This window comes from Neovison vison, chromosome 6, assembly GCF_020171115.1.
Source record: "Neovison vison isolate M4711 chromosome 6, ASM_NN_V1, whole genome shotgun sequence".
In the NCBI taxonomy this organism is placed as follows: Eukaryota; Metazoa; Chordata; class Mammalia; order Carnivora; family Mustelidae; genus Neogale; species Neogale vison.
This window is the reverse complement of record NC_058096.1, coordinates 49,659,172-49,673,446: the sequence shown is the minus strand read 5'-3', so window position 1 is coordinate 49,673,446 and position 14,275 is coordinate 49,659,172. Positions and strand designations below refer to the sequence as shown.

Sequence of the window (14,275 nt, the reverse complement as noted above, 5' to 3'; positions counted from 1 at the left end):
CCCAGTGGCTACTCTCTCATTTTTTTTTTTTTAAGATTTTATTTATGTGACAGAGATCACAAGTAGGCAGAGAGGCAGGCAAAGAGAGAGGGGGAAGCAGGCTCCCCACTGAGCAGAGAGCTCTATGCGATGTGATGCAGGGCTTGATCCCAGAACCCTGAGATCATGACCTGAGCCAAAGGCAGAGGCTTAACTCACCAAGCCACCCAGGCACCCCTGCTCTCTCATTTTAAGACAAATCTCAAACATCATGCTATTTCATCTGTAAATATTTAGTTTGTACCTGAAAATATAAGAACACTTTTTAAAATTGAACATGATCACAGTAAAATTAGAATACCTAAAGAACTAACAGTACATTTTAATATCATCAAAAATCCAAATCAAGGGGCGCCTGGGTGGCTCAGTGGGTTGAGCCGCTGCCTTCGGCTCAGGTCATGATCTCAGGGTCCTGGGATCGAGTCCCACATCCGGCTCTCTGCTCAGCAGGGAGCCTGCTTCCTCCTCTCTCTCTCTGCCTGCCTCTCTGCCTACTTGTAATCTCTCTCTGTCAAATAAATAAATAAAATCTTTAAAAAAAAAAATCCAAATCAATATTCAAATTACCCCCATGGTATGTCCAGCATGTTTGTTCAAATCAGGCCTCAAATAAGACCCATACATTGCAATTGGTTGGAGAAATTCTTAAATTTCTTTTAATCTGGGCACCTGGGTGGCTCAGTTGGTTAAGTGTCTGCCTTCAGCTCAAATCATGATCCCAGAATCCTGGGATGGAGCAGGGAGCCTGCTTCTCCCTTTGCCCCATAAAATACTTCTTAAAAATTTCTCAGGGTGCCTGAGTGGCTCAGTCCATTGGGCAGCTGCCTTCAGCTCAGGTCATAATCCCAGAGTCCAGGGATTGATCCCCACATCAGGATCCCTGCTTCTCCTTCCGACCCTATCCCCTCTTATACTCTCTCTTTCTCTCTCTCAAATAAATGAATAAAATTTTTAAAAACAATAAATAAAAAATAAATAAAATAAAATTTATTTTAATCTATAGGTAGAACCAACTTCAAGTTGTGCAACCAATGCAACTGAACGGGGCCTGACACTCAAGAGCATCCCGCACCTGGGGTTTAATGCCTTGCATTTGCTGTCTTGGATAGTGGTAATTGTATCTTTGAATTTGTGTTCTGTAAGTGAAGTGCAATGGGAATAATAGGGCATATGCCTGGGGTTTGGAGCCTCAGCTCACAGGCAGGTTCACTTCCTGCTGCTTCCTCACTTTCACACTGACTCCCAGCACCACACTCACCAAAGCAAGCCTAATGGCCTTCATTCAGCAAGCAGCTTGATGCCCACTCGCATCCAGGACCCAGGTACACAACACATCCCAGGGGATTGCCCATTCACTGTGAGTTAGGCCAGGAATACAGTGTAAGGAGATGGCCAGCTTGACAGTGCCTCCCTCACTACCCAAGCCCTGCGTTGCAGCACATAACATGTTGGTCCAGACCTCACAGTAAGGGCAACCAAAGAGCTGGCTGGGCCTCGTGTGTTCCAGTACATGCATCAAGTCACAAGGCAGGTCCCTGGGCACCTGTGAGGGGCTACACTACTCTAGAGAATGTCCTTGCCTGAGGAAACACAGGCAAGGCAAAGACATTAAATAGCAAATGAGAAAACAGCATAAAACATCAAGAGATAGATTACTGAAGAAAGGAAATAGCTTAATATTTTATATCTGTATCCTTCTATTTGAAAAAGGGGGTCCAACTTTCATTTTCACTGGGTCCTGAAAATTATTTGTGCAGGTAGTCCTGTCCATAGGCTCTAATCTCTCTTTTTCCTTTCAATTCACATATTGTTGAAAAATTTAAGTCATCCTGCAGATGCCAATTGCATCCCTGTGGAATTGTTTCACAAGTTCCTGTCCCCTGTATATCATAGAATTAGTAGCTAGATATATGAAGACTTGATTAGATTTAGATTTTAAAGGGTACTTCATAATTTTTAATTTTAATAATACTTCGTAATTTTATTTTTTAAGTAATCTCTATACCCAACGTAGGGCTCAAATCCATGATCCCAAGATCAAGAATTGTCTGTTCTACCAACTGAACCAGCTATGCACCCCATTAATGCTTCATAATTTTAAAGAAAGCTTCATAGTTTTTAATGCCATATGGTTTTTAAACCTACTAATTTTTTTTTTAAGATTTTATTTATTTATTTGTCAGAGAGAGAGGGAGGGAGAGCGAGCACAGGCAGAAAGAGAGGCAGGCAGAGGCAGAGGGAGAAGCAGGCTCCCTGCCGAGCAAGGAGCCCGATGTGGGACTTGATCCCAGGACGCTGGGATCATGACCTGAGCCGAAGGCAGCTGCTTAACCAACTGAGCCACCCAGGCATCCCATAAACCTACTAATTTTCTAATCAAGTTACTAAGCATTCATTTCATGAAGTCAATGCCTGAGAATCTTCAGATTGACCAGCCTTCCAGGAACTATGGTGATAGATTCTACTTTGGTTCAGTATTGCTCCAGATTCTAAAAAGGTATATCCCTCCCACACCTGTGAAGAGAATGCTATGGGGGGAAACACTAAAAATGGAGCTGAGTCGTTCCAAAGGCATTCATGTTTACATTCCTGTTTCTGTCTTACTGGAACTTTATGAGGCTTTTAGCACTGTTGAAACTTCCATAGGCTTCTCTGAAATGACTGTCATGGACTCTATCTCCTTTAACCTCATCTCTTCAGCCTTCTTCAGATGATTCTCGCTCCATTCCCCTATCCCTTAAATACTGTATTTCTGGATTCTTTTTTGCTGATTCGCTCTAGTCGCTCTTTCTGGGGGTGGTAGACACAGAGATGCAATGTCCAGATCCCTCTACGAGCAAGGGCTTGGTGTCAAACAGTAGACATTGATCATTGTCACTGGTATCCCCACCTATCAGTAGGATCTGGCTCAGCTACTAAGAACACTTTACTAGGGTCATGATCTCTCTGGGGGAACACACATCTGGTGACAACGTGGGAGTATAAACAGAGTTGATTATTTCATCAAACATGGAATTCTCAGGCAATAACTGTTCCAGAGCTCCCGCTGGGGTTGACTGAGGTTTGGTTGGGCCAGTAATTTATTTAACTTCTGCCACATATTGCTTTCTCCCCTCTCCTTTCACAGGACTTGATCCCTAATAAACATCTTACATCCTAAACACAGTCTCAAGAAATGCTTCCAAAGACGGCAGCCTGTAATACTAGGTGATATCACCATACATTCTATCACCTGTATGTCCATTACTCTTAAAATATATCATATTACAAACACTCCTTTGAATTTGTTTAACTTCCTAAAACACAGCTCCACCTTAATGTACTATAGGCATCTTGAGCTCTGACTTTGCAAAATCGACCCTTTACCTCACAAACATGCTCCTTTCTTTAATCTGTCCTTTAGACAAATGATATCATTATTCATTAAGTTCCCATCTTCACAATTTCCTTACCTCCTCTATTAACTATCCATTGCTATGTCAACTCCTAAACATAATGGTTTAAAACAGCAAGCATTTATGATCTCATCATTTCTCTGGGATAGGAATTCAAGACAGTTTATCTGAGTGGAAACATAAGAGCAAGGAACATGTTCTGTCCCTACGCTTCCAGAGTCTGGAGCAAGGATATGTTGATTTCAGCCCAATGTTATTCATGTTAGACTTCTGGCCTGCAGAACCAAAAGAATGTATTTCTGAACTTTTAAATTACCAAGTTTGTGGTTAATTTGTTATAGTGACCACAGAAAACTAATACAGCAAGTAAGTATATGTAAGAGGTGAAGAAGTGATGAACAGAAGAATGATCTTTTCTCAGGAACTTTAAGAGGCGGAAAAGAAGGCCAACTTTGGTTCAGTATTGCTCCATAAGGAAATAAATGAGAAGAAAGGACAGCTGAGCCTTTTGCCTATAAAAGAGAATGTAAGGTGGGGTGCCTGAGTGACTCAACTGCTTAAGTGCCCAACTCTTGGTCTCAGCTCAGGTCTTGATCTCAGGGTTGTAAGTTCAAGGCCTGTGTTAGGCTCCAAATAAAAAAATAAAAGAAGGGGCTCCTGGATGGCTCAGTGGGTTAAGCCTCTGTCTTTGGCTCAGGTCATGATCTAGGGGTCCTGGGATTGAGCCCCGCACCGGGATAGAGCCCCACACTGGGCTCTCTGCTCAGTGGGGAGCCTGTGTCCCCCTCTCTCTCTGTCTGCCTCTCTGCCTACTTGTGATCTCCCTGTCAAATAAATAAATAAAATCTTTTTAAAAATAAAATAATGAAAGAGAATGTAAGGATAAAGTAACCAAAAATTTATGGATGGTGTTGGAAGCTGTCTTATACTATATAAAATACTTTTAGGGGCTTTTGTATACCCTCTTCCTATTCTAAGAGTATTTGAGCACAATTTAGGGTGTGATAAACACAATGTGTTACAAAGAACCCTGAATTGCCAACCCAAGAATGCCCTCCAAGAAAGAGTAAAAAGAACGAACTAAAATCCCCAAGATCTAGTTTTCTGCTTTTCCTCCACAGAGCTACTCAGGCCAAACTGAATTTTGAAGACCAGTAAAATAAAATCTTCCTAAAATGCTTGGGAAGGTACTATAAATTCTGGGGTTCTGTGGACAAATTCCTGCTTGTACATCTGGGCTCCATCCTCTACTCATATCCAGCTGGGCTTGGAGCTTGTAGAAGCCAGGTGGTTTTCTTCTCTCTCTCTCTCTCTCTTTCTTTTTCTTTAGTGATCAAACATTAATCAGCGTGATTTAAAACCAAGAGAACTATATGAATGTCAGATGACTAAGTTCATCAAGCCATGGAAGCCTGAGGCATCCATCTGCCTACAGTCTATTTGGAGAATGTCTTCCAAGTATACTAGGTATTCTGAAAAGCTGGTCAGAGCTGGTCAGACTGTCAAATTCCTCCTCTTCTCTTTTCAATTCCATGCTGATCTCTATTAATTCATTTTTTAAATTTTATTTTTCAGCCAAGGTGGAGTTCAAACTCACAATCCCAAGATCAAGAGTCGCACGCTCCACTGACTGAACCAGCCAGGTGTCCATTAACTTGTTCTTGAGACTGGTCCAACATAACTCTACAGCTTTCTTAATATCAGTCGGCCACGTTACTGGACTTTTCAAACCTTTTTAACTACCTTTTTAGAGTAAGCAGCTTATATAGGCAGCATCAGTCAATCCTTATATTTGGTTTCCTAGTCAAATACTCCCAAACACAATTCAAGAATTATCTCTTGCCACTTCCCAACACGCTTGTTTCTAGCGTCTCTTAAGGGCTCAAGCAATAGAAGCATTGGCCCTCCTGCGCTTGGCCAGAGCTCCCTTTTCCAGGTCTCCAGACAAAAGCTTTGCCCTTCTCTGCAAAGACCCACCAGTCCCTGGACTGCAGTATGCAGAAGTTGAAATCTACCTTTTCCCAGACAGGCAGCTGTCATTTTGCAGTGTTTCAGCGGTTACTTAATAGGGGTTTTGTAACCTGAATAAACTAATGAAAATTATTTGGCATAATTCCTGGCACAGAAAGAGAATTCAGTGAATGTTAATCATAATTAATGCAAGGCGCCGTCATGTACAATTCGATTAGCAAGGCGTGGGAGACAGTTCAGATGTCATTACTATTTTCCAAAAGTGAAACGATAAAATTTAATTGTGTTGGTTGTGGAAATGGGCCAACATGGAAGGCAAAATGTGACTTTAAGTTTACCTGTGGGTATTGTCTGCAGATCACTAAACTATGGAGTTCACATTCCGTGCTGCAGGACGATGGCTCTAGGACACTTGGCCGTGGGAGAGAGAATGACTCAGAAAACCACCACCAGCCTAAGTGACCGTCGACCCTCCTCTCGCTCCGAGAACAGGCACGGCTTCCAGAGGAAAGAAGCGGCGGTGATAGACGTCATCACTGAGCGCCGGGGTTAGCGAAGGGACTTGGGGGAGGAGATTGCCCTACTGCCTTATAAGGCTTCTTCCCATGATCCTCTCCTTCTTTTCACCATCTTTCCTTCTTCGTGGCTGCCGCAGCTATGAAGTGAGCAAGAGCTTGGGACCCCAATCCGCTTCCATCCGCGGGCATAGCTCCTCTCCCGCGTTCTGGGCTTGGCTTTTCCTTGCCGTAGACACCCTCCCTAATGGGCTTTCGCTTTTTGTTACAGGGTCGAGCTGTGCAGTTTCAGTGGGTACAAGATTTACCCCGGACATGGCAGGCGCTACGCCAGGACCGACGGGAAGGTGAAAGGCCACGTCGCTCAAACGCAGCTTGTGCTCTTAAGAGGAGAGACCGGTCTAATTCGGTCTGAGCGTGTTCATTTACCGCGTCGTTCTCGGTCCCTGAAAGGCTTGTTTCCGGGACCGTGTGGGCAGTGGTTGTTAGGATCAGAAGCCTCTAAGTGATCCATTCTTGAGGTTTGATCTAGGGTGAGGTCGGAAATGAGGAGTTTGGGTAACTCAGATGTCCGGGAAATGGGCAACCGAAGTATGTGGCTATTTTAGGGGGACCATGTCCCTCTATTGCCGGTAGGCACCGGAGCTAGGTGCCTCCTGGAATTTGATACCCCGCCCTCTCCTGCGGTGTGAGCTTCGGTTAGACAGGACAAACCCCAGAGCCTTCGCGGTGCCACCCCAAGTTGTGTGACCCAGGCCTGTTGGTCTCTGTGGGACAAATGAGGGGACAGAACTAGAGTATTGAGAGTTCCAAGCTCAGCCTCCTGCGTTGCTTAGTTGAGGAGGTGACTTCTTTGAACTCCTTTTCTCCAGGTTTTCCAGTTTCTTAACGCAAAATGCGAGTCCGCATTCCTTTCCAAGAGGAATCCTCGACAGATAAACTGGACTGTCCTCTACAGAAGAAAGCACAAAAAGGGACAATCGGTAAGTACAGTGCAGTTCGATCTTGGGGGCTCTGAAGTTTAAACTAAGCATCAGTTGCTGCTCTGTGAAATTGTCCTAAATGAGACAGTCTGGGAAAGGGCCCTTAACCCTGTAAATAAAGCACGAGTGATAAAAAAAATCTCCTTATACATCACAGGCTCACAGGAATGTTGAATTGAAATTTGAAAGCATCCCCTTGCCAGAGTCCGATAAATGTCATTTATGCATACTTGAGTTATAAGGCACCGTGGAGGTAACTAAGGGGTTCCAGTGGGTAGAAATTAAATAGTATGGCAACTTGGTTTTGAATATGTTTGTAGGATTAGTCCTAGTGGGTATCAGTGGAATCTTGTAGCATATTAGTTTGTTCTCAAGACTGAATGTATTTTGAAGTGCTCTTTAGCTTGTTGGAGATTTTTGAGGAAAAAAACCCGCCATGGCAGTGGGGTTAGTATTCGGGAGGCTTGGGATATTTTGGTGAACACCTCCTGGGTGAAAGACAGCACAGATATTGTGGGAGTTCAGAGGAAGAAAACATTTCTAATTTAAAAGTAGATTTGACACATCCATTAGGACAGTCCTTATCCAGTAAAGGGGTGGGGATTACCAGTGTTGCTGAGGATGTGGGAAAAATAGAACTTTTGTGCATTGCTGAATTTGAGATGGTACAAGCACTGTGCAGATAATTTCAGTTTCTCAAAAAGTTAAATGGAACTATATCCAGCAACCCCACTTCTAGAAATATACCCAAGAAAACTGTTAAGCAGGAACTTAATACAGATCATTTCTTTGCCAATGTTCATAGCACTCTTAATCACAATAGCCAAAGGATGGAAATGGCCCATAAGCGGGTGAATGGATAACAAAATGTTACATACATATGGTGGAGTATTACTCGGCCTTAAAAAGCTGGTAACTAGCCAATATGGATTAACCTTTAATACATTATGCTAAATGAAATAAGCCAGATACAGAAGAACAAATAACATATGATTCCACCTTTATGGGGTACCCATAGTGGCAGATTCAAAAAGACAAAGTAGAGGTTACCAGAGGCTGGGCAGAGGAAGGGAGGAATGGTGGAGGGCTATTTAATGGATGTAGAGTTCGGAATGAAGTTCCAGAAATGGACAGTGGTGGTAGTTACACACAGCATTGTGAATGTACTTAATGCCGCTGAGTTACACACGTACAGATGCTTTAAGATGGTTAATGTTATGTATCTTTTATTAGCAAAAGTTGGAATTTTACTGTCTTGATTCCTGGACATCCCATAATACTTGGTAGGTTTCTTGTAATAAGTCATTTTCCAGTTGACTTTCTTCCAGTGACAGTACTTCAGGTAAAAATAAAATAGTTGAGTTGAGGTTTGATAGTTTTCTTTTTTTTCCAGAAGTAAATTGTTCACCATAAACAGTCTTACTGAAATCACTTTTGAAGTGGCTCAGTCGGTAAATCGTCTTGACTCCTGCTTCCCACTCAGGTCATGGTCTCATGGTTGTGGAATTGAGCCCGACTGGGCTCCAAGTGCAGACTCTGCTTGGGATTCTTTATCCCTCCGCTTCTGCCCCTCTTCACTTGCACACACATGCTCCCCCCTCTTTCTCCTAAATAAATAAATCTTGAAGAAAAAAAAAAACTTTGGAAGTACCATCCAGTCAACTTCATCGGTTTTACTTTTGTCTTTTTAAAGTAGTAAAAAATGGCCAGGATTTGTGAGAGATTATTGAACTAATTATAATTGGAAAGTTTATCTGCCTGTTGTAGTATTTTTTATATATTCTTTATATAATTTCTTTTCAAATGATTGCATGAATTATTTTTGTTGAATATTGCTGTGTTCTGAATGTATATATACCCTTTAAATTCATATGTTGAAATCTAACTCCCAGAGTGATGATACTAAGAGGTGAGACCTTTAGGATGCTCTGCCCTCAGGAATGGGAATAGTGTTCTTACCTTAAAAAAAATTGTTTATCAGGTGCTCGGTCTGGTACTTTGTTATAGTAGCCCAAGCTCACTAAGACAGATAAATACAAATCTTAAGATTTTGTTTCCCCCGTGTTCATGAAGCAAGATTCATAAGTACACTCCATTTTTTTGTTTTGTAGGAAGAAATTCAAAAGAAAAGAACCCGCCGTGCAGTCAAATTCCAGAGGGCCATCACTGGTGCATCTCTTGCTGATATAATGGCCAAGAGGAATCAGAAACCTGAAGTTAGGAAGGCACAACGAGAACAGGCCATTAGGTGAGGAAGCCTTTATTACAAGGACTTAAGCTGTTGGGATGGATTATAGGTTATGTTCAGATTTATAGACATTAGAATCTTAATTTATGTTATTTTGTGTTTTGATACTTGCATCTGTATAGAAATTGCCAGTCATAAATACTAAAGTTTAATAATGCAGAAGTTTATAATGTAGTATATACTTAATGACTTGTTGAAATTTTTTATGCAGTTAAAGCTACTGCACAGTTGATAATCTCTGTTAAGCTGACTTGGTGGTTAATGACATTTATTGACAAACTCTTTGGATTTATCCTACAAATAATTGCAGATGGGGAAGGAATATGATAATTCTTTCCCAAAACACTCTAGCCCCTTGTTAATAAACTGTACTCTTTAAGGAGTAAAACACATTACCTTATTTTTAACTCCACAGGGCTGCCAAGGAAGCAAAAAAGGCTAAGCAAGCATCTAAAAAGACAGCAATGGCTGCTGCTAAGGTAATTATGAAATTGTCTTGGATTTCTTATTTAAAGTAACAGGAGGGGCCCTGGCTAGCTCACATGTAGCATGTGACCCTTGACCTTGGGATAGTTAACTCAAGCCCTATGTTGGGTATAGAGATTACTTTAAAAAATAATAAATAACAGGAAAATTTACTTCTAATTCAAATTCTGATTATAAAAGCTTCAAGTTTTTAAGGAATTCAGCACAAGGCTTCAATGCAAACGATGTTTATAACCGGTTGTTTTTTTTAATATTTTTATTTATTTATTTGACAGAGATCACAGGTAGGCAGAGAGAGAGAGGAGGAAGCAGGCTCCCCGTGGAACAGAGAGCCAGATGTGGGGCTTGATCCCAGGACCCTGGGATCATGACCTGAGCCAAAGGCAGAGGCTTTAACCCACTGAGCCACCCAGGTGCCCCCATAACTGGTTTCTGGGTGGGAGATTTCAGAGGTCCTTTTCCAGACAAAAATTGGGGAAGGGAAAAATAAAGGTGGCTTTTGTTTTTAAAGTTTTCAGTAACTGTACCGGGTTGGCCCAGCTTTTCTCCGTGTTATCAGTTTAGATAACCATAGTAAAATTTTCACAGCCATTGGTCTCAGGTGACTAAGAGTGTCCTTTTTCTGTTCTGAGGACACAGTTCACGGTCCCACACATATCTCCTCACTTAATCCCTCCTGTCTGTGATGATATATATATTTTTTCATTTACATACATAGAAGTGGGCTTTTGACTTCTCAGGAGGAGGGTGACCTTTTTTTTTTTTTTTTAATTCAGTGTTCTAGCATTCATTGTTTATGCATCACACCCAGTGCTCCATGCAATATGTGCCCTCCATAATACCCAACCACCAGGCTCACCCAACACCCCACTCTCCTCCCCTCCAAAACACTCAGTTTGTTTCTCAGAGTCCACAGTGTCTCATGGTTCATCTCCCCCTCCAATTTCCCCCACCTCAGTTCTCTCTGTCTCCCCATGTCCTCTGTTTTATACGCTCTACAAGTAAGCAAAACCATATAATTGAGACTCACTCTTGAAGGAGAAGGGTGACTCTTAAGAATATTGGGAATGTAGTTAAATAATAAGGGAAATCTAGAATACATAGAGAATCTGGACAGGAGAAAGGTGATTTTAAAAAGTTGCATGGAGGGCACCTGGGTGGCTCAGTGGGTAAGGCTATGCCTTAGGCTCAGGTCATGATCCCAGGGTCCTGGAATTGAGCACCTCATCGGGCTTTCTGCTCAGCAGGGAGCCTGCTTCCTCCCGCCCCTGCCTGCTTGTGATCTCTCTCCCTCTCTGTCAAATAAGTAAAATATTAAAAAAATAATAATAAAGAGTTGCATGGAATAATGCCACATGTTATCTTTTTACAGGCTCCCACGAAGGCAGCACCTAAGCAAAAGATTGTGAAGCCTGTGAAGGTTTCTGCACCCCGAGTTGGTGGAAAACGCTGAGTTGGTGGATCAGATTTTTAAATAAACATCTGACTATAATTATATTGTGTTTTTTTTTTTTTTTTTTTTTTTACTCTGAAAAGGGAATGTATTGGGCCTACATTTAATAGTCGAACTAATCTTTTTAATTATTTTCTTATTGAGTACCCTTTTTCATAGCAGACACATTTTTGTATTGGGCTTGCCTTGTGTTCACTGGTATTTCATCTCTTACCATTAGTTGATAGCTGAGTTAGAAGTGGTTAAAACTTCAACTGTACTATTAATCTCTTGCTTCCAGAAAATAAGCTTAAATGAAGAGTACAATTTCATTAGCATATGAGTAGAATAACCTTAACAACTTCCCAAGATAGTTTGTTGAGCTGGGAATTAGAACCATAGTTAAAATTGCAAAAGAAAAATGGTAACCTGATGTTTAAGAAATACTTACGTGTAAAATGTGATAAGGAAGAGTAATAATTTGAGTTAAGAATAGGCCTATGGGGGTGCCCGGGTGGCTCAATTGGTTAAAGCCTCTGCCTTCACCCGGTCATGATCCTGGGATTGAGCCCCACATCAGGCTCTCTGCTTCTCTGCTCAGCAGGGAGCCTGCTTCCCTTCCTCTCACTGCCTTTCTGCCTACTTGTGATCTCTGTCTGTAAAATAAAATCTTGGGAAAAAAAAAAAAAAATGGGCCTGCGCTGGGATGCTTGTGTGGCTCAGTTGGTTCAGTGTCTGCCTTCGGTTCGTTGTGATCCCAGGGTTCTGGGATGGAGTCCCACATCTGTCTCCTTGCTCAGCAGGGAGCCTTCTCCCTCTGCTTGTGCTCTGACAAATCTTTAAAAAGAAAAAAAAAAAAGGCTTGCTCTGGGGTGCCTGCAGTACAAGGGACTGAGCCCTGTGTTGGGCTCCCTACTTAGCAGGGAGCCTGCTTCTGCCTCTCCCTGTTTGCTGTTTGCATGCATTCTGTGTCTCTCAAATAAATAGAAAGTCTTAAAAAAAAAAAAAAAAAAAAAAGACAAGGCTTCCCCTTCGTATAAGGTAGATCATCTTGTGTTCCATGCTGCCAAGTTAAGACTGTATACAGTGAGTAAGCCTCATCCTCATTTGAGAAACATGGTTTTATACATAGAATACTTAGGTAAAGGTAAAAATCACATCCCACCCTCTCCACACATACCTACATTCTATCCAAGGTGATGGAACTAATGATTGTTCTGTGTAGGTGATGTTAAATTCAAGCATTGTACTAGGTGTTGGGAATAAAGAGTCCTTTTGGGGGGCTTGAATACTAAAAATATGTGTAAAATCAATCCTAAAAAAATATGCAAGATACACTGGCTCTGGTTTAGAAACGTAAGCTTTTGCTTGGGGAGAAGATCATTTTTATTGTGGTAGTGTTTTCTTTATGAAATTACAGGGAAAAATAAATCATTATTTAGCTATTAACAAGGAAAGCTTAGCCAATCAAAATATCCAACTTGAATTTAGAGTTACAGAGTTCTAAATTTTGGACACAAAGTTCTTTTTAAAGAACTGCTTCACATCTAATACAATGAAACTGCCAATTCTGATTACCTTTGATTACTGGGTAGCCTCCTGCCCAGCAGGAGGTAGAAATAAACACTGAATAGCTGTTGGGAGGATGGCAAGTTTAGCTTTTAGACCAATTAGACCACCTGTAAAATCTTTTTCTTCATATTGGCACAAAGGCACAGAGGCGAATCCAAGTATGGTGGGCTTCACAATGCTTTTACACGTTTGGTTTTGTTTGGCAAAAACTGAAGCGGGTGTAGGGATTTAAGTTTTTTTTTTTTCACTTACACGATTTGTTAAATTTTTATTTAAATAATTTTTAAATTTAAAGGGGGTCGATTTCACAGCTGAAGAGGGATGGTGCTGACCCGGCACACAGTTCTTGAAGCACTGATTTGAATATCTGCTTTGGATGCCCCACCCCATGTAGGGTAAGGGCGCATCTCCACCTTCTAATTCTTCCTTCCAGAGCTGTCTCTATGGATTGAGTGACCCTAAATAAATTCCATATCTGGTCGTTCTGTGTGTGACTCGGAGCTTACTTATCTACAGCCAGAGTCACTCAAGGATGCTCCTCAAGTATCTAAGCCATCTGCTAATTCCTGCAACCCCCCACCCACAAGTACTACAGAGACTGGGTGCCATCCTGTATTTTGAGCCCAGTGCATTCACCTGTTGTCTGCCCCTAACCTCTCTCCACAAAAAATCCTCACCCAAGGACTGCAGACTCCAGCCTGAGGAGAACGGGTTGGCCAGGAGTTCTCAGGCGCCAATAAAGCACTGTCAGTACCTGCCCCGTGTCAAGCAGGATGTAATAGACCTGTGGTCTTGTCTGAGCTGCAGATTAAACACATGGAGGGTGACAGCAGCCATCACTCTGGGCTACCCGCTAAAAGTGTGAAACTGGACTCACAATGCACACTGGAAAATGCAATTCAAGTCGCCCCAGCCTTTTGTGCATTCAGTAAGTACTGGGTGTAAAACTGAGAATTTCCCCCTAAATTTATGTAAAAATATGTGCGAATTAAGCTGCAAGAGTGCTAGCTACGCCTCCCCACTCTGCCACATCGTTACCTTCCTATATAGAAAACTGCCCCTATGTACGATTATTCCAGAAAAATCCCGACTACTCCATGCGTGATTTGGAGCCAACAGTTTAAGTTTAGAAATTACAGTAAGTCCTATCATTAAGGGACTTGGATTTTAAACGTTAACTGGTAATTCCTTTACATGTGAATGGGCGGTCTTCGGTCTTGGCGTCCCTAGGCTTACATTTTACTAGACGCCTCAAAATCTGATGCTTTCCTGTTGTCGGGGGATCTCAGAAGGTAGGCGGGGCAAAAACAGACTCGTCTATATCTCGGAGTACCTCGGACAAGATAACAACAGCCCACCAACTCCTACACGTGCTCAGAGCATGGGAAAGAGGGGAAAAATAAAAGGGGAAACTGCCAGGACTTAAGATGTCTGCTCGAAGCTACTTTAGTCTCCCAGGAAGGGCCTACCCGCTTCCAAAATGTCCGCCCGCAGTCCTCACGTCACTCGGTCGGCTTCTTCAAGTCAGAAAGCCAGTGCGCTCCAATCAGGACTCAGTCCCCTCACCCACTGCCCTTGATCACGTCACTTCCGGTGGTGCAGCAGCCATTTTGTCAGTCGCCTGCGGATCCCGC

General features: G+C 42.2%; 2 protein-coding genes across 2 annotated transcripts in view; one reads left to right on the top strand and one right to left on the bottom strand.

Moving 5' to 3' along the window:
- The window catches only part of CEP97 (centrosomal protein 97), a 46,837-nt gene extending 40,956 nt beyond the window's left edge, over positions 1–5,881 (bottom strand). The window contains exon 1 of the mRNA XM_044251278.1: positions 5,744–5,881. The gene's annotated coding sequence lies outside the window, so the exon portion shown is untranslated. The remainder of the gene's footprint in view (positions 1–5,743) is intronic.
- A 102-nt stretch (positions 5,882–5,983) lies between these two features.
- RPL24 (ribosomal protein L24) lies at positions 5,984–11,129 on the top strand. Its single transcript, XM_044251279.1, has 6 exons — positions 5,984–6,067; positions 6,192–6,267; positions 6,793–6,903; positions 9,015–9,151; positions 9,567–9,630; positions 11,010–11,129. Exons 1-6 carry the CDS (start codon positions 6,063–6,065, stop codon positions 11,088–11,090), a joined length of 474 nt encoding a protein of 157 aa, XP_044107214.1. The 5' UTR covers positions 5,984–6,062; the 3' UTR covers positions 11,091–11,129.
- Positions 11,130–14,275: the final 3,146 nt, after the last annotated feature.

What these genes read in the sequence shown, in the direction of transcription:
- RPL24 (XM_044251279.1), top strand. An exon ending in ACGCCAGGACCGACGGGAAG is followed by an intron (nt 6,268 to 6,792) that starts GTGAAAGGCCAC and finishes CCTTTTCTCCAG; the next exon opens with GTTTTCCAGTTTCTTAACGC. An exon ending in CAACGAGAACAGGCCATTAG is followed by an intron (nt 9,152 to 9,566) that starts GTGAGGAAGCCT and finishes TTAACTCCACAG; the next exon opens with GGCTGCCAAGGAAGCAAAAA.